At 34.5% G+C, this 24449-nt stretch overlaps 1 protein-coding gene across 5 annotated transcripts in view; it reads right to left on the reverse strand.

Moving 5' to 3' along the window:
* Nucleotides 1–4180: 4180 nt before the first annotated feature.
* The window catches only part of LOC126890780 (sodium-coupled monocarboxylate transporter 1), a 315978-nt gene continuing 295709 nt past the window's right edge, over nucleotides 4181–24449 (reverse strand). For 4 of the 5 annotated variants that reach the window (XM_050659968.1, XM_050659972.1, XM_050659971.1 and 1 more), the window contains exons 11-13: nucleotides 22269–22523; nucleotides 16044–16331; nucleotides 4181–4339 (exon numbers count right to left, since the gene is read on the reverse strand). In XM_050659968.1, coding sequence (XP_050515925.1) covers nucleotides 4280–4339; nucleotides 16044–16331; nucleotides 22269–22523 — 603 coding nt within the window. In that variant the 3' untranslated portion in view covers nucleotides 4181–4279. Of the gene's footprint in view, nucleotides 4340–7834; nucleotides 7878–16043; nucleotides 16332–22268; nucleotides 22524–24449 lie in introns of all 5 variants that reach the window. The other variant, XM_050659969.1, reaches the window with a different exon arrangement.

Here is a 24449-nt window from a genome sequence, read left to right on the forward strand (position 1 = left end):
TTACTTAGCGATATTATTTTTATTTTATCGAATTTTGAAAAAATATCACATTTTGGTGAAATTGTACCTGTGGGGTACAATAAAACAATCTTTAGTGGGGCAGACTGAGACGCGTCTCACTGTACCCAATCGAGGACGTTAGTTGGATAATACAAACACATACTGTTGTTTCTTTTTTTTTGTAGATCAATGCAAGGAATAGAAAAAGAAAGACTAACATTGCTTCTTTCTCTGACAGTCAAATGAGAGAAGCCGTGGAATTAGTCACAAAAGAAGGGTCTTTATTGCGAAAAGCAGTAGAACTTAAAGGGGTGTCATTTCAGACTTTAGCAAGGTAAATTGTTAAAGAAGTGCGGAACGGTTAGGTTTCGCGTAAAATATTTCATTTTTTCAATAGACAATAATCTATCTATTTCATATACGTGAAAAAACAAAGGAATAACCCTAATACCTAAGTGAAAATGAGACCTTTCTAAGAATGCCGATAAATTATGTCGAAAGGATAATAATTTGCACTGGCAGAATACCTCGGAATGTGCTCAAAAATGAACTACGGCCTAATAACTCTTAGATGTCGCCGTTTAGCAGACCAAATGGCTCAAAAAAATAATATTCGGATTCCGAATAATTGGTCAGAAAATAGAGCGGCCGGCTTAGAATGGATGAGAGGATTTTTAAAATGATCACCTAACTTGAGCATCAGATAACCAGAAGGACGTAGTCTCTCGCGAACTACATATTTCAATAAACATAATGTATCAACTTTCTTTGATAAATTGCACCATGTCTTTAGCAGACAAGAAAGCTTTGATGATGGCTCTAGAATATTGAATCCAGATGAAACTGGAACGACAACTGTACAGAAACCAAAAAAAGTGATCGCTTGCAAAGGAGTTAAACAAGTGAGTCAAGTAACTAGTGCCGAAAGAGGGTCTTTGAGGGTCTTCGGTAATAACCTGCTGCTTCATAAGTTCTTCCGGAAACACGATTTCACCAGCTATTATATTTTCTAGGACTCATTTTAAATCGTATATGCTTCGTAATGCGCCAGCTGGTAGTTTGGAACTTGCAACACACGTTCGGGCTGAATGAACAGCGAGTTGTTTGTGGAAGCTTTGTGTCATATCATCTTCTTCTTCCTTCTTATATGTAGGCTTTAAAGCCTGTTTCTTCTTCAATGTTAGCCTCCTAAATTGTTTAAGTTATCGCACCATCTTTTTTTGGTCTGCCAATATTTCTTCGTCCATTTGGTGACTTATCTCGTGCTATTCATACTATCCTATCCTATGCCATTCTACTAATGTGTTCATTCCACTCCTGTTTCCGTTTTGTCACCCACCCATGTATGTGTTCTACATTGCATGATCTCCTGACTTCTGTTTTCGCTTCTCTCCCTATCCAACAGACACATTTCCGTGATATTCGTCGGAGTATTTTCATCTCTGTTGTTTCTAGTAGTCGTCTCGTTTTAGATGTGTCAGGTCTTGTCTCTGCCGTGTATGTCAATATAGGTCCAATTGCTGCTTTATAGATTCTTGCTTTTGTGTCTTATCTTAGGTGTTTTTTCTTCCAGATTGTGTCATTAAAAGATCGCGCCGCTTTACTTGCTTTTAAGCTTTGTTGTCGTACTTCCTCTTCAACATCTCCATAACCCATATAGCACACAACGTCCGATGGACGTCCGTATAACGTACATTTAAAGTCCAAACGTCCATGGACCAAAACTGGACGTACTATGTACGTCCATTACGCGACGTCCATTGGACTTTTGATTTCAACGTACATTGGACATCCATTTGTGGTCCATGGAGATTTTACACAAAATGCGACTATTATTATGAGTAATTATATATAGCTTCTTGTTTTAATCAAAGCAATATTATTAGTAGAATACAAGAAGCTTCTAATAAATGTATCACATATTTTTTCATCATCGAATTAAAACACTGAACCACTAAAATTATTTTAATTAAACCTATATAATATTAGATGATGATAAAACGATGGTAAACTTTTTCAGAATAACGGAGCTACATCGCGCATCGGTAATTATACAACTTACAATAATTAGACACTACCAATTTAAATCTTAAATGTGCATTTTGTAACTGTTAAATTTCCCGCCAAACTAAATGAGAATCTTCTTGACAACGTTGTCGCTCTTCACGCTATCGGTCGTAAAAGGTAGTACTAGGCAAGTACTTTTAGGGGATTATCGCTGTAATTGTTGTGGAATACTGAAGGAGGATTTATTTATGATAATTCACAGAATGGCAAACCCGCTTGCAATATACAACCGTACTGACTCTAAGTTCTATGAAATAATGTTTGGAAGGAACAGAACAGAAATAAACCTCTTTTAATGTGCATGCATCATAGGGCGCCATTATCTGAATTTTGTCTTTATTAAGTTATTACATACAATATAATACATCATGTGATATCTTTGTGTTTGCTGTTTATCGTGCAAGTGCAGTCGTGCATTAATGAAGTTCCTATAATAAAGTATACATAATAAAGTTATAATAAAGAGAAATAAAAAAGGTATTTTGTGTAATATTTTAAAGTATAAGTTTAGTATTATAGGAACTATTTCCTATACCTAAAGGCTTTTTGCTATGTATGTATTCAAAAAATTATGGACACTAGATTGCTTTCTGAAAAGTGCCCTACAAAAATGTCCATAAGACGTACATTGAACGTAGTACATAAAATGTACACTGAAAGCTTCAACAACGTACACTGTACGTTTGTAGCGGACGTTCTATGGACGTTAAATTTTGTGAACTCTGGACGTTCGTTGGACTTCCATCGGATGTCCATTGTACCTTAGCGGGACGTCCATTGGACGTTCCAATGTACACAGATGTACGTCCATTGGATGTCCATAAAATGTACTTGTGCTCTCTGGGAACTGGTTATATCTATTCCTAGATATCTAAACCTTGCTTCTTGCTTTATTATTTTCCCATCAATTTCGATTTTACATCGTAGTGGGTATGTAGATGTTGTCATACATTTGGTTTTTTTTTGCTGATCTTATCATATTGTATTTTTTGGCTGTTATATTGAAGATGTGTGTTAATCTTTGGAGATCGTCTTCCGTCTCGGCGATTAATGCGGCGTCGTCTGCATAACATAATATTTGCATTTCTGTAACCATGACCTTTACGTATTGCTTCTATTATTTCGTCCATTATTATGTTAAAGGGCAGTGGGCTTAATGAGTCACCTCGTCTGACTCCGCTTTGTACTGGTATAAACTGCGTTAGTTTTCCATTTATCTTTGCCTGTATTCGGTAAAGTATTTAAGAAAGCGCCAAGGGTTCCATGGGTTGCAAAGAACAACTCACCATCGCCTCAGTCATTTCTAACCAGACATATTCCAAAAAAGGAACCTATTTACTGCCTTCATTGATTATAAGAAGGCCTTTGATTCAGTGCCGCATGAATGGCTTATAGACATATTGAGAATATATATAAAGTCGATGATAATATAATGACCTTTTAAAAGCATATAATGATAGAGTGGAAGACTAGAATTCACCTTCAAATACCTGGTAAAAATCACATCGAAACTGAAAATATCGCAATCAGCCGGGGCCTCTTCCAAGGAGATTCGTTAAGTCCACTGTGGTTCTGTCTAGCTATGAACCCACTATCTCAGCCATTGAACTCCACTGACATGACAGTTTATTTGCACATTTTTTTAAAATTATTGTCGAAAATTAGTCATTTTTGGTATACCACGTATGTATTTTATTGTTAAATTTTGCTCTCGGTTTTCCTTTCTAGTCTCTAACTCAGATCGCAATTCTTTTAAAAAATTAAATTGCATAGCTGTCTTATCAACAATGGATACATTTTTGGTTTTTGCTTTTTCTAAAAGTTTTCTTTTATTTCGTAGAATTTGCTTAGCCTCATACTCATTATATTCATTACCATTTTGATCATTCTAGGAAATCGTATCACCAACTTTGCCTACTCTAAAGAAATTAACCGGGGTAGCATTACATTCTACAGTTGAAAAAATTTCCTCCAAAAATTTTTTGTCTTCATCTTGTTTCGTTTGAATATCACCTGTAGATTCTGGTACGCCTCTGACAATAACATTTTTGGCACGATTAATACGATCTGTTTAAGAGCTATATGTAATTAGAGCTATAAAATAAGAAACCAGTTATAATTTTAATCGCATTTATTAAAAAAATCGATGTATTTTAAAAAATATAATGATTTAAACAAAAAATTTTCTAAATCGTCATGGACGTTAACAATACTATCGTTCCATTTGTTGAGGAGGAAATGTATGTAGTTGTGCTGTACTATCAGTTGTCTCCTAAAACAAAAAAAAAAACAAGCTATAAAGGATTTAATAATTTACAATACAAGCACAAAAAATAGATTAGATACCTATATACTAATAGTAATGTCTAATAAAACTTGATACTGTAAAACTTTATAGATGATACTGTAAAACATTTTCTTTATTAATTGATGGATTCGACCGTTACTTGATGGAAGTTCATTTTATCTAATAATAAAACCCTGAAAACGTTTGTTTTCTATACTTCCACGGAATTTATTATAACTAAGTGACTACCGCTGTTTCGGCAGAGTGCCTTTCTCAAGTGATATAGTTTACAATGTGTTTGCCTTTTTAAGTCTTCAACTGAAGAGGTTGAGGAGTGGGGAGCTGTTTGTCTCGAGTTGGTCATTCAGAATTATATCTGTATTTTTCAGTTTATTAATTTCCATAGATTCTAAAAAAGATAGCTTAAGGCCTTTATTTTGAATATGCAGAATTTGAAACTCTTCATTGAAAGAATGATTATGATCTAGAAGGTAAAGTGCGTATGTAGAAGTGTCTGTTTTTCTATTGTTGAATGCCCTTTTGTGTTCTGCTATCCGTTGTCAAAAGTTCTGCCAGTTTGACCGATGTACGTTTTCGGACAGTCACCACACGTTAGTTTTTACACACCACTCTGTAGTTGCTTTCTCTCTCGGCTTTTATTGTTCTTAATATATTTGCTTAAGTTGTTGTTAGTTCTGAAAGCTGGTGTTATTCCTTTCTTTTTTATGTATCTGGCTATTTTTGTTGTTATCTTGCCAGTATATGTGAGAGAGCAGAAGGTACTGGGTTCTTTCTGTGGTGGTGGATACACTAATTTCAGGACTAACGAACAAACAGTTAACAAAATTTTAAACTAAAAACTCCATAAGAAAGCCCTGAAATTAGTGTATCCACCACCACAGAAAGAACCCAGTACCTTCTGCTCTCTCACATATACTGGCAAGATAACAACAAAAATAGCCAGATACATAAAAAAGAAAGGAATAACACCAGCTTTCAGAACTAACAACAACTTAAGCAAATATATTAAGAACAATAAAAGCCGAAAGAGAAAGCAACTACAGAGTGGTGTGTACAAACTAACGTGTGGTGACTGTCCGAAAACGTACATCGGTCAAACTGGCCGAACTTTTAACAAACGGATAGCAGAACACAAAAGGGCATTCAACAATAGAAAAACAGACACTTCTACATACGCACTTCACCTTCTAGATCATAATCATTCTTTCAATGAAGAGTTTCAAATGCTGCATATTCAAAATAAAGGCCTTAAGCTATCTTTTTTAGAATCTATGGAAATTAATAAACTGAAAAATACAGATATAATTCTGAATGACCAACTCGAGACAAACAGCTCCCCACTCCTCAACCTCTTCAGTTGAAGACTTAAAAAGGCAAACACATTGTAAACTATATCACTTGAGAAAGGCACTCTGCCGAAACAGCTGTAGTCACTTAGTTATAATAAATTCCGTGGAAGTATAGAAAACAAACGTTTTCAGGATTTTATTATTAGATTTTCTTTATTCTTTCGTATTTTCTGTTTACTCGGTATTGGCATAACATAATGTTATCAACTACAAACAAATAGTTTTTTCCTTGAATTGACAGGAGCAGGTCATCTGGTAAGATCAGACAAATACAGAGTGTTAAACAGTGTTTTTGAGAGACCAGACAGTAGAAGATTAGTAGTTCGTCCCATAAAAAGATGGAAGGATGATGTTGAAGCCGATTTATCTAGGATTAGGGTCCAAAAATGGGAAATAAAAGCGCAAGATCGTAGAATATTGAAGGCTATAGTGGATAGCTATAAAAAATTTTAACTTCTTGCTTTTTTTGCAAACAAATATTTGTAAGCTTCCTCAACCTTGATCAAAACGCACTGCAAGTGATACGTTCTGTATGTCTATATCTATCGAACATCATTATGTCGAGATCCGTCTAAGATTTTATCTTTAAATTATTGTAGTTTTTTGTTCAGAAGTATATTCTAATGTTTTTGTTATATCTTTATATTATCAAATTATTATTTTCTTGCTTTCTTAATGCCTTTAATTGCTTTTATCACATATCATCTTATTTTCAGTTCTCCAGTTCAGTACATAATGATATTAAAATGAAGTGGAACTAAAAACTCTCCCTGCTGAACACCATTCTACTAATAATACAATATTGATTAAAAATAAATAAAAATAAAATAAAATAAAAATAAAAATTCAACAAAAATAAAAGATATTCCATAAAAATAAATAAACATTAACAGGAAAATAAAATTATAAACCCAAAAATAATAAAAAATTATCCACGATTTAAAAATAGGTTTTATTATGATATTACAGGGTAATAGGGTACTGTACAGGCTACTAAATTATGTTAAACAAACGTTTATGGCTATTACCAGAGGCGTACGACGGGAAAAAGTGAGTGGTTGACCCTTTCCAAATTCTACGCCACTGGCGAAATTGCTATTTTAGTTCAATTTTTGGATTCTCCAATACTTTCTATGAAAATACTATACTCTTCATTCGTAACGATAAAGTCATTAGTTTTCGAGATATTTGAAGTTAAAAATGAAACGACACGGTTATTTTGATCAGTGGTGTATTGTGTCGCTTCATTTTTAATTTCAAATACATATCTCGAAAACTAATCATTTTATCGTTACGAATGAAGAGTATATTATTTACATAAAAACTATTGCAAAATCAAAAAATTACACTAAAATAACAATTTCGTCAGTGGCGTAGAATTTGGGAAGGGTCAACCAGAGACTATCCCCTGTCGTACGCCTCTGGTAGTAGCTAGAAACGTTTATTTATCTTAATTTAGTATTATGAGAAGGATACGCAAACCAGTTTTAAAGTACTGGGTGTACAAATAATTTTTAAATTGTAATCATATGAATCATAATATCATAAATTAATCAAAATAACTGTGCCTTTTCATATTGAACTTCAAATATCTCGAAAACTAATGACTTTATCGTTACCAATGTAGAGCATATTATTTACGTAGAAAGAAATGTAGAATCTAAAAATGGCACTAAAATAGTAATTCCTCCAGTGGCGTAGAATTTGAGAAGGGTCAACCATTCACCATCCCCTGTCGTACGCCTCTGGTAGTAGCTAGACACGTTTGTTTATCATAATTTAGTAGAGTGTCTAGTAGTCGCACTTTCTGCCAAGTATGAAAAGGATACGTCGAATAGTTTTAAAATGTTGAGCAAAAATAGTTTTTAAATTTTTAGATAAAACACCCTCTAACTCAGTAAGGAACCAATTTATTCAAGTGTTTTAGGTTAAATCTTCGTATTTTGTAATAAGGTTTCTCCAGTTACTATATGGACAATTATTAATGAAACACCCTGTATACTATGTTTTCACTTAATGAAAATAATATACTCTTGGTATTACTAATATAGTGAAAAGAGTTATTTAGAAGAGGAAAGTTGTGTGGTCTGTGCATATAAATTCAACTTACTATTACGAGGTTGTGCCAAACAAGATCTAATTTCCATCGGGACCTGTAAAACGCAAATGTTCCATTGGTGTAATGTTAATTAACAAATTTAGAGGATCAGAAATACATCCAATCGTATACATACGGGTATACCTTTTGAAATGAACATACAAATAAGAAAGACTCCGCGAGCTGGCAGATTCGCTTGAAAGCGAACAATTTACACGAATCATGGTTCAAGCCACGCACTAGACAGACATTCTTTCAAATGTAACAGTAAAAATCTAACGCCGACCATTCACTATCAGGTACATCTGAACAGTGAGCTGAAAGTCAGATATGAGGAGCACACATACTCTTCAGGTATACCTGATGGATGTATATATTATGTGTTATTAAAATTAAATATAAATATTCCAAATAAATGTATGATTCAAGTTAACGGATAGATTATTTAGAAGACGATCTGCTCTTTGTCTCCTTATCGTTTTTGCGAATAAAAAAAAAGTTCACGAAAGAAACACAAACAATGGCGCAAAGAATAATTGCAGAGAAGAAATAAAGTTACCCATAGCAATCTCCGTAATGAATTATTAAGGTATGAACCATCTGACTATAACAATATTTCAATGAAGGAACCGAGAAGTCACTTACAGACGTATGTTCAACAGTAAAATAAATAAAAACACTAATAAAAAAATGGATAAAAATTGGTATAATGGTATACATTTTTATTTTAAAAACACTAATCTTTAAACTGGTCACAACAAAGGATTTTTAAAAACTGAGACCTGTTCAGGTATATCTGATGAAATCGCCAAATTTTCCTCTGGGGGGAGGGGTTGGAGCCCCAAAACCTCCCTGTGTGCGCCACACACACTTACTCGCTGGTCAGGTAGAACTGATCGAATTTTCATCAGGTCTCGGGTCGGCTTCAGGTCGCCTGAAAGGCTATTTATTTCCGTCACACACTATCAGGTATACCTGGCAGGTCTGCATGCCTGTTTCGGTGTACCTGTCAGATGTACCTGATAGTGAGTGGCCGGTCTAATACTTTCTGTCAACGGGCGATATTTGTGAAGTTGCTTGTTCACTTACGTGCAACATCAATATAAAAAAAATATTCTCTTTTTGGACTTCAAGCCATCTTATTATCTACCTACAGGTCAAAGCACTGGATATATTGATTAAATTAAGAACAGAATTATTAGATTAGATGGATTCCACTTAAAGAGTTTTAATTACCATAGATTTATCAAACTCGTTATTCGCTCCGTGCATAACTAACGCGACACCTAGCGTAGTCGCCTGAAATTTTTGGCGAACACACTTTGACGTTAAACATATCACCGGTCCGGAATAAGAATGACGCAACTGCAAATTTTGTCAACTCCTGTTTCTTGCGTAATTAACTTCTAAAATACTGTGTACAGATGATACAAAAGTGACAGAACTGTAACTATCCCAGGCAACCAAACGACGTTTTTATAACGTAGATAATACGTCATAGAAATGACCAATTGACGTGTTTCTATGACGTAGTATTGACGTTGAAAATCACGTATATTTTTCTCATCGATTTGACGTCATAATTGTGACGATTTTAGAACGTAATCGTATCTACGTTTTTTTCACGACGAGATCGTGACGATTTTCAAAGGTCAAAAAGATGACGACCTTTATGCGTCGGTAAAATCACGTCTTTAATACTTTCAAAAAGTGACCTCTTTCAGATGTTTCAAAATAGTATAAAAATAGGTAACATGGAACCTATAGGCCTACTTCCCATGTGTCGAAGATATACTACCACTTGTTTAAGATCGCTTGTGCGCTAGAAGCAACATTGATTCTGCATGATTGTACCAGCTCTCACATTATAGAATTTTCACTAGTTATATATACCTACTTACTGTGTCAAAACTGAAACAACATATATATGAAGCTAATAAATAATTGATTAACAAATTATCCAGCGTACTTAATATCTTAATTTAACGCTGTCTTAATATCTTCATTTAACGCTTAATTAAAATAACAAATAAACAACCTCAAATAGTTGTCTAGAAGAATTACTGCATTAAACTAACTCACTGAGCAAAAAACGCATAAAAATCTATTAATTAACACGTTTCTTCAACTATATATCTAAATGAAGAGTCTTATTTTATCACACAAGACACAAACCGCGTAAACAATGAAATAAGAAATTTCTTATGAACATTTAGCGTTATACATAAACGAAATTGTTTGGAATCAATACAAACTAGCAAGCTCCTCCCAATTTTGTGACGTCAGACTTAAGCTGTCTAAAATTAAAACGTTTTTTAAACGTAATTTTATCGTCATTAATCTTACGTACTTAAAATCGCCTACAAAAGACGTCTATATGACGTAATGTTCAAACACGTGTTATATTCAACCAAAAACTGACGTTTCCTCAACGTTATATGACGTCACTTGGTTGCCTGGGATGTACTGAGCCACTACAGGGTAGTTGCGTCGTTATTGAAATATGCACCATTTTAGACCTTGTTTCAGATGAATAATGACGCAACTGTAAATAGGGTTGAAAATGGGGGAAGTAAATTAAGATAATGAAATTCGAACCAATAGGGATGAAAACAAAAGCCATTGCTGTAAGAATAAATGGCATAGGTACTAAATGTTATAAATAGTTTTTTTGTACAGAAAAATTTTAAGATCAAGAGTGACGCAACGGTAGATAGGGTTGAAAATGTGGGGATAAATTTAAGATAATAAAATTCGAACCAATAGGGATGAAACTAAAAGCCATCATTGTAAGAATAAATGCCATACCGATGCTCCGGACGGTTACTCTTTATTTAATCACTATTTTAAATACCCATTTGAAAATTTTTATATGAAGAATGGCGCAACTGTAAAAAGAGTTGCAAATGGGAGGATTAAATTAACATAATGAAATTCGAACCAATAGGGATAAAAATAAAAGCCATCATTGTAAGAATAAACGTCATACCGTTGCTCTTGGACGATTACTCCTCATTTAAATCTCTATTCCAAATCTTTAAACATCGTTTTTTTGCTCTCCTGAGAAATTTGGCTTTTTGCAGTTACGTCATTCTTATTTCGGACCGGCGATATAATACACATATGACATATTTGACGTTAATGTAATATTTATTTACCATTTCTGATAAATAGCCCGATCAAAGAACAATCTGACCCAAAAAATAAAGGAAGGATAAAAATTTGGGAATAGGTAGTTAAAATTGTCTATTATTATATAAGAAAAAGTTTACAATTCTACATCCATCCATTTCTGTAAAATGGAGGGGTATATCCCCTTCTCTGGGGTGAAAAATATACATTCAAAATAAGTCCGGAATTGGATAAAATGACTAATTCTAAGTAACTTTTGTTCTATAGAGTTGTTTCACTAAGTTAATACTTTTCGAGTTATTTGCGAGTGAATATGTTCATTTTTAACAAAGAAAAATATGTTTTTGGACAGTTTTTTCGCAAATACCTCAAAAAGTAAGTATTTTATCGAAAAAATATTCTGAATAAAAAATAGCTTCTAAAAAAGTGAAAACAATGGAGTATGCCTCAAGTCTATAGACCCAGTAGAAGCAGAGTTGTAGCTAATGAAAAGTAAGTTCTTCGTAAAACTTCAATTCGAATAGTTCAACGTGAAATAACCAAAAAACGGAGCACTTTTCGGGGAAAACTAATTACAACTTTCTTAAAGTGTTTAAAAAAATAGGTCTGGATCCCGCGTATGAAAAAAAAGTTGATTAATAGCAAGCCGAAAATTTGTTAATAGCTTAAGGGTGTCTAGTCGGATAAACTTTGATATATGGGAACACTGGAACAGGGGAAGTTTTAATTGTGGAACAGGTTAAAAATTTGGAACAGTCATAATACGAAAACGGCACATTTATTTTGTCCGACAGAACAGACTTAAACTCTCCGAACAGAGATTAAACTCTCATGCAAAAATCAAACTGCTATTTATCACCAAATGGGCGTTTTAATGAGTGGAACATGTAGAATATGTCAAATGACAGGAATTATGACAGGTGATAAATAGCAGTCTGATTTTTGCATGAGAGTTTAATCTCTGTTCGGACAGTTTAAGTCTATTCTGTCGGATAAAATAAATGTGCCGTTTTCGTGGTCTGACCGTTCCAAATTTTTAACCTGTTCCACATTTAAAACTGCCCCTGTTCCAGTGTTCCCATATATCAAAGTTTATCCGACTAGACACCCTTAAGCTATTAACAAATTTTCAGCTTGCTATTAATCAACTTTTTTTTCATTCGCGGGATCCAGACCTAAAAGGTTTATTTTTGTTTTTTAAAAAAACTTCGAACATTAAAAGTAAGTGAGTTATGGGCTTTTCCACGGATATACGTCTGTCTTGGATTATCGCGACAACGAATATTTTAGTGTGCAACATAAGAAGTGCGAAAGTAAATGGCTCTAATAATTGTTCCAATAAACAACAATGTATTTTGCAATTTACTTTCGTTCTTCATAATTTGCACAGTAAAATATTCCTTATCGAGATAGTCCTCAACAGTCGTATGTTCGTGAAATAGGGTATACGTTCAAAATATTGTTGGTCCCTTTAATCTTTTTGGTAAAAAGAATCGCGAAAATCACCCCCTAATTTGTATCCAAATAAAATTAATCGTTACCGCTTCACAGGTTACTTTAATTATGTATTTTTTATATGAGCTATAAGTTTCATTGGTTCAAAGTGTCCCGCTTTGAAAAAAATTGGTTTTAAAATAAAAAAAAATTTAATTTTGACAAAAATTCCAATTTTCGTTGAAAATAACTTAAAAATTATTAGTAATACCAAAAATCTCAAAGAGTACAAAAATCATTTTTTTGCTTTTCTGATTATTTTGGATTTCTTGTTTTCCTGTTAGACAAAAATTGGTTATGCGATGGCTGTTCAAAATTTGCATAAACTCGTGATCAGTGACTTGTTCAAGCAATTTCAACTACAGGCTTTTCAAAAATAAACACTTTGAAACGATGAAACTTACAGATAATATAAAGAATACATAAGCAAAGTAACTTGTGAAGCGGTAACGATTAATTTGATTTGGGATGCTAATTAGGGGGTGATTTTGGCGATTCTTTTACCAAAAAATAAACAGGACCAACAATATTTTGAGCGTAACTTACTTACTTTTAATGTTAGAAGTTTTTTAAAAACCAAAAATAAACCTCTTTTAAAATACTTTAAAAAAGTTGTAATGAGTTTTCCCCAAACAGTGCTCCGTCTTTTGGTTATTTCACGTTGAAATATTCGTTCTGGAATTTTACGAAAAAGAACCTACTTTTGGTTAGCTACAATTCTGCTTCTGCTGGGTCTACAGACTTCATATACACCATTTTTTTTCACTTTTTTATAAGCTATATTTTGGCTAAGAACATTTTTTTAGATAAAATACTTAATTTTTTAGTTATTTGCGAAAAACCGTCCAAAAACATGTTTTTCTTTGATAGAAATGAACATATTCACTAGCAAATAACTCAAAAAGTATTGACTTAGTAAATAAACTCTATGGAACAAAATTACTTAGAATTAGTCATTTTATCCAATTCCAGACTTATTTTGAATGTATATTTTTCACCCCTGAGGAGGGGGTATACCCCTCCATTTCTGTAAAATGGAGGGATGTAGAATTGTAAACTTTTTCTTATATAATAATAGACAATTTCTTCTACCTATTCAAAAATTTTCATCCTTTCTTATTTTTTTTGAGGTTTTCGTAAAGTTTTGTGTTCTTTGATCGGGCTAAAAATTTATTATACCAACAATAAGTTCGAGCGTCAAATAAACGTCAAATTAAAAGGCGGATATTTGGAAGTTCTCTGAAGAAAATATCAATTTTAAGGGTTTTTCTTCACTTTTTCGTTATAGTTTAGTTGTCGGTGCTAACATTAATTAAGTGTACATCGAAAGCAATTAGGTAGTGTGAATTATTAGTACCAGATTTTAGCATTAGCTGGGTCTATTGAACTATTAATTTTGTGGTGTATGTGTAACACAAAACGGACATAGATGACGATAGGAATATATCACCAGATCGGGGAAGGAAAGAAAGTCAGTATTGAAACATAAATATTAATAATAAAAATCAAAACGGCAATAATAAGGTAAGCGAAATATCTATTGAAAAAAAAATATTATTCAATCATTATTCGCTAAAGTTGTCATATTTCGCAGATACGGGCGCTGGCATAGTTTCGTGTATTCCCACCATGGTCACGCACAGAGCGAATAGCATCTGCCAAAACACGTAGCACGTAGATATAGGAAGTAATGCATACCGGGATGGAATCGCAACCTAGAGCAACCCTACTAAGATTTCCAAGAGAGTGATGATCCTGAAATTGCGGACGAACTTGGAAGCATGGAGTCTCCTAAAGCAATAAGGCAGCTCTAACACAGACTAGTAAACGTCAGAAAGTTACAGCGGACCAGATAGCTGCACAGGTTGTAAAACTCTCCAAAGCCCCAAAATTTAAAGAACACCACTCCAATCACCACGGGAATTAAAGGCACCACGGAAATTAAAAAAGAAAAGCCCACCCTGAATACTCAAAACCCTTTGAAATAGAGAAAGTGAGTAAGCCATTGAACGATACCAAATCTCGAAAAGCACCAGAATTTGACCGAAAACATTGTGGAAGATTCTTAGGAATGTGGCTAAGTAAATTCTACTTTAATATACTTACAATGTGACGTATGCCAGCGGGTTTCAAAAAACAAAAATAATTGCAGTGTTAAACCCAATAAAGTCAAAAGAGGCTAAGTACTTATGGAGAGACTACAATAGAAAAAGCTGGATTCTGTCTCCATCGATCGCAGCTGTACAGAACAAGTGTTCAGTAGACTGTAGCTCAGTCTAACCGTACGGTAGAATACATTGATCTAACTGCTGCTTACAACAGTGTATGGAGGAACAGACTTATCTTTAAATTTCTCCATATTATACCGAGTTGCTACCATGGTAAACAATGTGCTGTGCGATAGGTCTTTTCGAATAATAATTGGCGGCAGTAAAAACAGCGTAAGAAAATTGCAAAATGTGCTCCCAAAAGGATTGGTGCTTGCCCCAATCTTCTTCAATCTATAAATATCTGACAATCTCCCAACGACGCAAAGAAATGTGCATATGCTGATGATCAAGCATCATAACACAGTAAATTAGAGACCCGCATATGTAAATATACAATAACAAATTGGTTCATGTGATATACGGGGTGATAAAAATATACTGTTCAATATCGGATATTAATTCTGAATATTTGGTATTGGACACAAAATGACTTTTGAAAGTTTGAATAATTATTGATAAAGCTTTTGAATAATTATTGTTAAAATTTTTGGTAGTGAAATATGTTCGTTCTAAATGTTATACAATTGTTAAAAAAATAATTTTTATTTAATCCAGTTTTCTTGCTTTTGTATTTATTTTTCTCATAAACTAATCACTTTAAGCATCAAATATTATACATTTTTGAAATCAGTACAAAGAGCAGAATCCAAATATCAAATAAAAAAAGGTGGAAGTGATTAAAAAAATTAGGGGATGATACGGGGGGTGAGAGGGTGTCTTTCCCGCTAAGCTTAAATATGACATAATGTCTCCCCCTTCAGGAATTATTTAACGTGTGTTTGCGTTTTTTCTAAAAATCAGTGGTTCAAAAGTTATATAAGGTGGATAGTTTTATCTGAAAAGCACTGTATATATCTGGATATCGGACGCAAACTACACTATGTTGGCATGGTGTTGTTGTGAATAAGTTTTTTTAATCCACTTATTTTATTAGTTGGATTACACAAATTGGTTATTAGTTATTATCGTTAAAATATGGTCACATTATCTTTTGAACAATTATGGGATATGTAGTCGGTTCGCTAAAGACACAACTTGCTAGTGATTTTAGTAAGTAATTTTGCCAATTTGGCAGAATTGGCAAAAAAAAAATAATTACTAAACAGTTAGTAATTTTGCCAATTGTGACAAAATTGGCCAAAAACAAAAAATTACCTACCAAAATCACTAGCCAGTTGTGTCTGAGTTTAGCGAACAGACTATATCATATTTTTTTATGGGATATATTAAATTTTTATAACATTCAAAGTGCTTTACTCCACAGTTGCTCGAAATGACATAGTGTAGTTTACCTCCGAGGTAAAGATATATTAATAACATCTTACTAAGAGGCTGCCATCTGATTGAACCTGCACCATCAAGTCACTTTCAGTCAACTCCTGGTTCCTTGCCTTCTTTACAGTACTACCTGCTAACTTCCGACATTCTTGAGGCAGTAACCAATGCATAACAGGAGAAATGACATCCGGATCAGTGGTGTTTAAATCATTGGCGCCTGTTAGGAAACTAACAACAATCCCCACAATCAATACACTAACTACTCCTACGAGTGGTATCCAAAGAAAGCTTAGCCTGAATAGTGGAAAAACTCCTGATTCATCTGGATATTCTATCTGAAATATAGAGTATAATTAAAATAAAACATAAATTAGTTAATTGTTATTGACTATTATAACTTAGTCATTTGAATAAACTGTAGATTTCCTATAAGGTGTGTCAAAGCTTAATGGAATAAATTCATAATTTCGTGAATCAGCGATTAGCGAAATAAATCCCGAAACAGGTCGATTTTAATTTTTAAATTATGATTTTTTTAGAATTTATTTGTTACGCCATCCGTCTGGGCGTGATGGCGTAATCGATTATGTTTCTAAATGAGAATAGGGGTCATGTGCTAGCTTATTTCAAAGGAAATTCTCTCTGTTCATTAATATAAAAATTAACATAATTATTTTTACAGGGTGTCCAAAATTATTTTAGAAAAATTTGCGTAATTTACTTAATTCAAAATAAATTTTACTGCTATCAGAAAACAGATTTTTTTTACATATTTTAATTTACCATCTGCTTCATCGAAGCTATAAGTAAATAGTTTGAGTATTAAATATATGACGAATAAGCTGCGCTGTGGCAACCCTATTTTTTACATTAGATTTTAATATATTTAATTTATTAAATCTGTTGGCCATAGTTTCTTCAATCGTCTTGCGAACTCGGGAGAAGTGTTTAGCAGTCTTGCTTCATCATTTGGATGACTTCTCAGTCCATCAAGGCGGCTATTTGTAATTTTTCAAATTTCTGCCTCTACCACAGTTGTAGCTGAGTTCTTGTACTACATTTATTTTTATTTAGCGTATGGCTTACATCACAGAATAGATAATTATTTAGATTTATGCATTATACAATGCATCACAAATAGATGTTCAATTTTTTATATATTCGATTAACCCTTCGGTTGCCATTACAAAGTCTATAGGGTCGTCTGTGTATGCTCTGCGTGGGTAGTCCTGAACTATGTGTTTGATCGTCTGTCTTGCAGCGCCGCAGTAACCAGAAAGCGAGGGAAGTTTACCTCATCTGTAGAGGCAGTCGGCGCATCTTCCACAGTTTGTTCTAATTCGATTAAGGGCTGCCCAAAGCTTACGGGGACGTTCACATCTGTCTCACTTTACCAATCTTCTCTCCATCGGGTATTTAAGTCAAAGTTGGATTGCCGCAGCGCTTGAGGTTGAGATTTTAGAGGAGATAACCTGGATCGGAGACGGTTTCCAAGAATATCGGGGATGTCGTTGTGGACTAGATGCTGGCGACTGTCCATTATTTTGTTATATTCTTTAACCAATGCATGTTCGAGGCGTAGGTTGTGTGGTGCTATATTACCTTAGATTAATGAAAACCCCGAGATGTAACATCGTTCATTGCGCAGTGTGCCAAATTCTTCTTTATCCCTACCTAAGCGATTCCACCAATTGGAGTCGACATTAGCTTCGTATCGTGACGAGAACCGCCGATCATGTTCGAAGCTCCAAATTCCAATGCCGCTTTATTTACATTCGACACCAGGGTGGTATTATGCCAGATTGTTTGTAATTGTAAAAAGTACCGAGTTACTTATTTTAGCATTGTATTGTTTTGTTTATTTTTTTTAAATATATGCTCAAGATGTAGTCAGTTAGTTGTTGATTCTAAATATGTTTTATATTAATGCAATGTAATATAACTTAAAAAAAATATTACAAAAATATATACAAAATAAATACAAAGAAACTTTTTTTGGGGTTAATTAGATCAGTGGGGGGTTATAACAATAATCCAACTGCTAAACAGTTTAAGGCAGCTTATAAAAAATTGTTAAAACATTTAGAATTAAGGGCTAGTTTTAGAGGAAATTGTATTTCTTTAGAACTGATTACAGTTATGGTTCCTGAAAAACTAGTTAATAAGTCTTGTGGCCGAGAACGAATTGTTGAATACGATTGTGTTGATGATAACGATGACATATCCAATACAAATTTTATATCACTTCAATTAAGGAACTTATCATTTACACATTACAAGAGAGAAGTTATTATATACATTTCAGGATGTCATTTATAAAATATCGATAATTTTGAAATGTGAAGATTGTGTAAACGCACTTATAGGAGACCGAGCAGACTTGTTGACATCATTCATCAACCAAAGAGATACATTAAATTTAACTTATCCATCCAAAGATGTTGTTATTATTTGCTCTACTGCCGAAAAAGTGCTACAGTGTCACATAAACGTATTAATGTTAATATTGTTAATATCCAAATATTAAAAGAATTAACAGAACAATTATTATTTAAGAACTTAAACAACAATTTCAAACATTATTCCTTTTTAGAGTCACATTATTCCAATTTATTAAAATTAATAATTTTCACCTACATTAACGTCCGAATTCATCATTATAGTAAAACAATTATAGATACTAGTAAAAGTAAAAGAATTATTCATAATAAAATGACATTATTTTCTGGACAATGAAAATATTTTTTAGTTTTTGATCATTGATTATTTTTATTGTAAAACTTTATGTTATAAAAATATACGGTAAACAAAGTATATTTCAAACGTGTGCATATCCTACATTAAAATATTAATTTTAAATTTAAGATAACTTCTTGTTTTTTGTGATTAGTCAATACGATTAGTGTAATTAGTTAAATAAGTGTATATTAATTTGTGTTATATTCGAAACTAATTCAATAAATATTATTAATTATTCTGAATCCAACTCTGTTTCATCTATGTAGAAGCTCCCCACCCGAGCGATTCTGTTTAGAAACAAGGCAACATTCGCACAGCTATCTAAATAGGTTCATGTTACATCTCGGGCTTCTTAAATCTATGTATATTACTAAGGCTAGTTAGCCACATTGTAGGGGTGAGCTTAATTGTGCCTGTTATCATATGCATAGCACGGTTTAGTTGAGTGTCTACCAGGTGGGTATGCCTGCTATTTAGCCACACTGGAGCACAGTATTCTGCCACCGGATATATCAGGCCAAGAGCAGAGGATCTTAAAGTTGATGATGTGGACCCCCATGTAGTGCCGCAGGGTTTCTGTATTATATTGTTGCGTGTTTTCAATTTTGCTGCTGTTTTCGTCAGGTGTTCTCTGAATGTGAGCGTTCTGTCTAGAGTAACCCCAAGGTATTTCGGGTATTTATTGTGTTTCAACAGTTTGTTATTCGCTGAGGATGGATAGGTCATTCGTGAGAGTGATTTCTGTAGTTTCTAAAGATTGGTGGCTTGTTGCAAGAGTCCAGTCGTCAACATATCCAAACTTCCGAGATTCGGTTTCAGGCATGTCAGCAATATAAAAGCTGAAAAGTAAAGGGAAAAGGACAGAACCCTGTCTGTTTTTTTTTTGAAAACTAACTTCTATAAAAGTTGTTAATAACAGCACTTGGTCCGTACAGCTTCGATGAGGGCGGAAGCCAGCTTGTTCAAGAGGGACGTATTCTGGTATCCTGTGACTAATTCTGTTTAGGAAAAGCTTTTTTAATAGTTTATATACCATGCTGAGTAGAGCTATGGGGCGATAGTTTTCTGGCTTATCGTTTGATTTGCGCGGTTTCAGAATTGCAATTATCTTTGTTCGCTTAAGTGAGAAAGAAATGTTACCTGACTGAAGTGTATATGATTAAAGAACATTTCCAGCCACTGTTTCGTGTATGCACCACTCTGTATCAAGAACTCAGGATGGGTACCATCAAACTCAGATTTCATTTCTTTCAGCGAATGTGTGATCTCAGAAAAAATCATTCTTGCTGAATATTTGGAGTCCGTACTGTTCGTTTGTTTTAATACCCTTAAGTCTCTTTTCACGTTGGTAGTATGTGTTCAATCTGGTGGAGCTCTGAATAGAGATACTATATGGGAGACAACCTTGTTAGGAGACATTTTAGACTCTCTGGATTCCAGCTGGTTAGCTCCTCCAATTTTCCGCATCAGGGACCAAGCCTGCCGGCTTGATTTTTTGAAGTCAAGGTTTTCGACAGTCTTTGGCATCTAGCTGTATCGATGTTGTGTAAAAGCTCGTCGGCTATTTCTCGGTCACCACTTTCGAGAAACTGCGCGTATAAGTATTCACATATTCAGTCCATCCGGGCCCATTTTCTTTGCGATACCCCCTAGGGATGGATTCCTTGGCAACGCTTATTACTGCACACAGAAATCTCTCCTAATATTTTCTGGTTGAAGGGACCCAGCTCAAGGTCCGGTCTAGTTGTTTAGAGAACTTCTTCCAGTTTGCTTTTCTAAGATTCAACCTGGGTCTAGGATATATGATCTAATTACTGGGATTGATATTCCGATGATGATAAGCACAGGACGATGTTGAGTATGTGGGAAGTCGGCAAGGACATTTCTCGTAGTTGTTAGTGGTCTAACATTGGTATATTTTGAGACAAAACGTAGCTCTGGGTTATATTCCTTTCTCAATGCAGGTGATTTAAATGTTCCTCTGTCTTTGGCATCAAAAACTAGATATGTGTTTTGCTCTTCTGGTCATTCTACTATTGCCTACCCATTTTCATCATTCGTGGTGTACTTCCACATTTCGTGGTGGCTATTGAAGTCGCCGATGTATATAGTAGGATGTGGATGAGTCTTTAGCACTTCTGGGTTCCATGTAGTATTTGGAGGTTTGTATATGTTAACTACGGTAATCTCTCCAATTTTGGTGACCACTTCATGTAGGTATATTATTTTCATTGGAAGCAGAAAGCAGGAAACCATTTTCTATATTGCAGTGAATCTAGGTTGCGATGCCGTAATGTTTATCATAAGTGGCTCCCAGTAAATCGTAGCCAGGTATCTTTCCCCTTAAATCAAGCTGGGCTTTGTCTTCAGTATGGGTCTCTTGTATGGCAGCCAGGTCAATGTCGTTATCTTGTAGGATTTTTTGCAACACTTGACATTTTGCCTTGCTTGTGCTCTCGATGTTAAAGTGCTAGACTCAGATACACGGTCCGAGGTCTCTAGTCAGTTGAAAAGAACCTTTATTTGTTCCCATCGTATGTTTACGTATAAATAAGATTTCTGTTTGTGATCTGTGCTGTTGGCAGGATTTTTTTTCGTTTTTTTTTGCAGTGCACCCAAGGTGCACCACGTGGAGGCAAACTAGCGTTACACCCCCTCGTGGCCCTCGTGCTACATACCACATTTTTTATTTTACTCTTTGTATTATCTCGATATTTGATGGCTTTGAGCAACCCCAGAGTTGGACACGATAGGTCCAAATTGGTATTATCGTTGATTTATACAGGAGCAATTTATCTTCAATTTTTATTTTCAACCCATAAGGCCATGAGACAGCTTAATTTGTCGTATTTTGATGTTGATCTGGGTTTTCTTGGCTTGAATGTGCGGCTTCCATGTTAATCTTTTGTCAAGGGTTCGTTAGTCCCAAATATTTAACTTGTGTGCTGACTGGTAATTGTGTATCGTTTAATGTTATTGTTGGACATACATCCCTTCGGTTTGTAAAAGTATCTTAGGTTGACTTCGTTACATTTACTTTCACCTTATATTTGTTGAGCCATGTTCCCAATTAGTCAAGGTGGTTTTGCAGTTGTGTAGACACGATAATGTGGTCCTCATTGACAGCGATTATCGTGATGTCATCAGCGAATTTTGTAATTTGGGTTGTGTCAGTGGTTGGGACTACTGCGGTAAATAATAGGTAAATAGAGGACCCATGACGCTAGCCTGTGGTACGCCTGATTTAATGGAAAAATGCTTAACGAAAAAAAAGTTAATGGTTTAAAATTAATTTAGGAGGTACCTACTTGACTTCTATACATTTATTAAAAATAATTTTTAGTATTTTTATGATGTGTTGTCTTCGATGGATGGAAACCAGCATTTTTAAATTGATTTAATTATGTAGTTATTATATACTTAGTTTATTTCAATATTTATTCTAATTTTTGGACATCACCAATTCACAAATAATTTTTGTTAAAATTATAATAGAAAAGAACTTTAAATAAATGTAGTTAAAAAATACATACCTCAGGTATGATAGTCGCATTACTGATACCGTATTTATCGAAACAGGAAGCGTTGACTATCACAGGAAGTCTATGTGCAACTACCATTTTAGCAGCCGATACATACTGTCCTCCGTAAGATACCAACCCTGACATAATTGAACCTGCAATCGCTCCTGCGACAGCTCCCTTGGAATTGGCCCATGGAAACAGCATACCTAGAGTGAATACTCCGCAAGTCGTCCCTGAAGCAATAGCTGACAGTGAAGATGCCATCTTAAAATAAAAACAAATTAGTTAAATTGTCCATAAGCATGCCTCTGTTTTTAGATTGTCATTATGTTATTCCTTTTAGGCAATAATCATTATGCATTAGTAAAGGGACTAGGAGTACTCTACGCCATAAATTATAAATTTTCTCAGGCGTACCGAAAAATTCGGATGGGCATTTTGCGACATTTGGCAACAACGCCTTCTTATAAGAGGCTATGTGTTCAAGCGAATTAAAAAATCGAATTTTTCCTAGGTTCTAGTAAAATTTTGAAAAAATTCTAAGATTCGTTCTGGTCATTTTGTCTCTTTTTTGGAGGCGCGCCACATTGGAGATACAACCCTAATAGCACAAGGACGTCCAATGGACGTCCATTGGACGTCCTTCACGGACTTTAGGGACGTCCTTTGGACGTCCGTTTTCGTCCGAGGAACGTCCTTTATACGTCCTATTTTGGTCCAAATGTCGCGCTACCGAACGTCCATTGGACGTCCATGTAAGGTCCGAGGGGACGTATATTGGAACTTAATCGGACGCAAATTGGACCTTAATCGGACGTCCTAGGGGACGTAAATTGGACCTTAATCGGACGTAAATTGGACCTTAATCGGACATAAATTGGACCTTAATCGGACGTCCTAGGGGACGTAAATTGGACCTTAATCGGACGTAAATTGGACCTTAATCGGACGTAAATTGGACCTTAATCGGACATAAATTGGACCTTAATAGGACGTAAATTTGACCTTAATCGGACGTAAATTGGACCTTAATCGGACGTAAATTGGACCTTAATCGGACGTAAATTGGACCTTAATCGGACGTAAATTGGACTTTAATCGGACGTAAATGGGACCTTAAGCGGACGTAAATTGTACCTTAATCGGACGTAAATTGGACCTTAATCGGACGTCCTAGGGGACGTGAATTGGACCTTAATCGGACGTCCTAGGGGACGTGAATTGGACCTTAACAGGACGTCCAATTTTGGTCCAAAGGCCAAGTTGTTAAACGTCCAATGGAGGTCCACCTAACGTCGGAGGGGACGTTCGGTGGACGTCATTTGGGCATTCATAGGATGTCCCAGTTTGGTCCAATGTCTTGCTGCTGAACATCCATCTAACGTCCTGGAAGGTCATTCGGTGGACGTCTAGCGACGATATTTAGACCTGTGGAGAATGTATTGTGGGAAATAAAAAATATATTTTTTAAGGAACTTATATTTCATCTTATATCAAATTACAATTATTGGATATTACAGTATTTACATTAAATTACAATACACTTCTCCAAGAAATTAACGCACCACCTTAAATATGGGGTATATTTGATGTCTCGTATTTCCTAAACCTGTTGTCCCATCTAAGTGATGTTTTTATAATATTATAGCCTAGGCTATAGGTTACCTCCTTAAGCTTGTCATGCTGTAATATATGTATATTATATCATATCGCTCTCTATAGTAATGTGATATAATATATATTACAGTATAGCTCCCTGTGCATGACAAGCATAAGGAGGTAACATATTCTAGGGCCTAGGCTAGAATATTATAAAAAAAATCACTTAGATGCAACAACAGGTTTAGGAAATTCGAGACATCAAAAATGCCCAATTTTTAAGGTGGTGCGTAATGGGCTGTATATACAGGGTGTAACAAAAATACAGGTCATAAATTAAATCACATTATTCTGGGACCAAAAATAGTTCAAATGAACCTAACTTACCTTGTACAAATATGCACATAAAAAGTTACAGCCCTTTGAAATTACAAAATGAAAATGGATTTTTTCGATTATATCGAAAACTATTAGCGATTTTTTATTGAAAATGGACATGTGACATGTGGCATTATTATGGCAGGAATATCTTAAAGAAAAATTATGGTGAAATTTGTGCACCCCATAAAAATTTTATGGGGGTTTTGATCC

The sequence above is a fragment of the Diabrotica virgifera genome, chromosome 8 (genome assembly GCF_917563875.1).
Source record: "Diabrotica virgifera virgifera chromosome 8, PGI_DIABVI_V3a".
NCBI lineage: Eukaryota > Metazoa > Arthropoda > Insecta > Coleoptera > Chrysomelidae > Diabrotica > Diabrotica virgifera.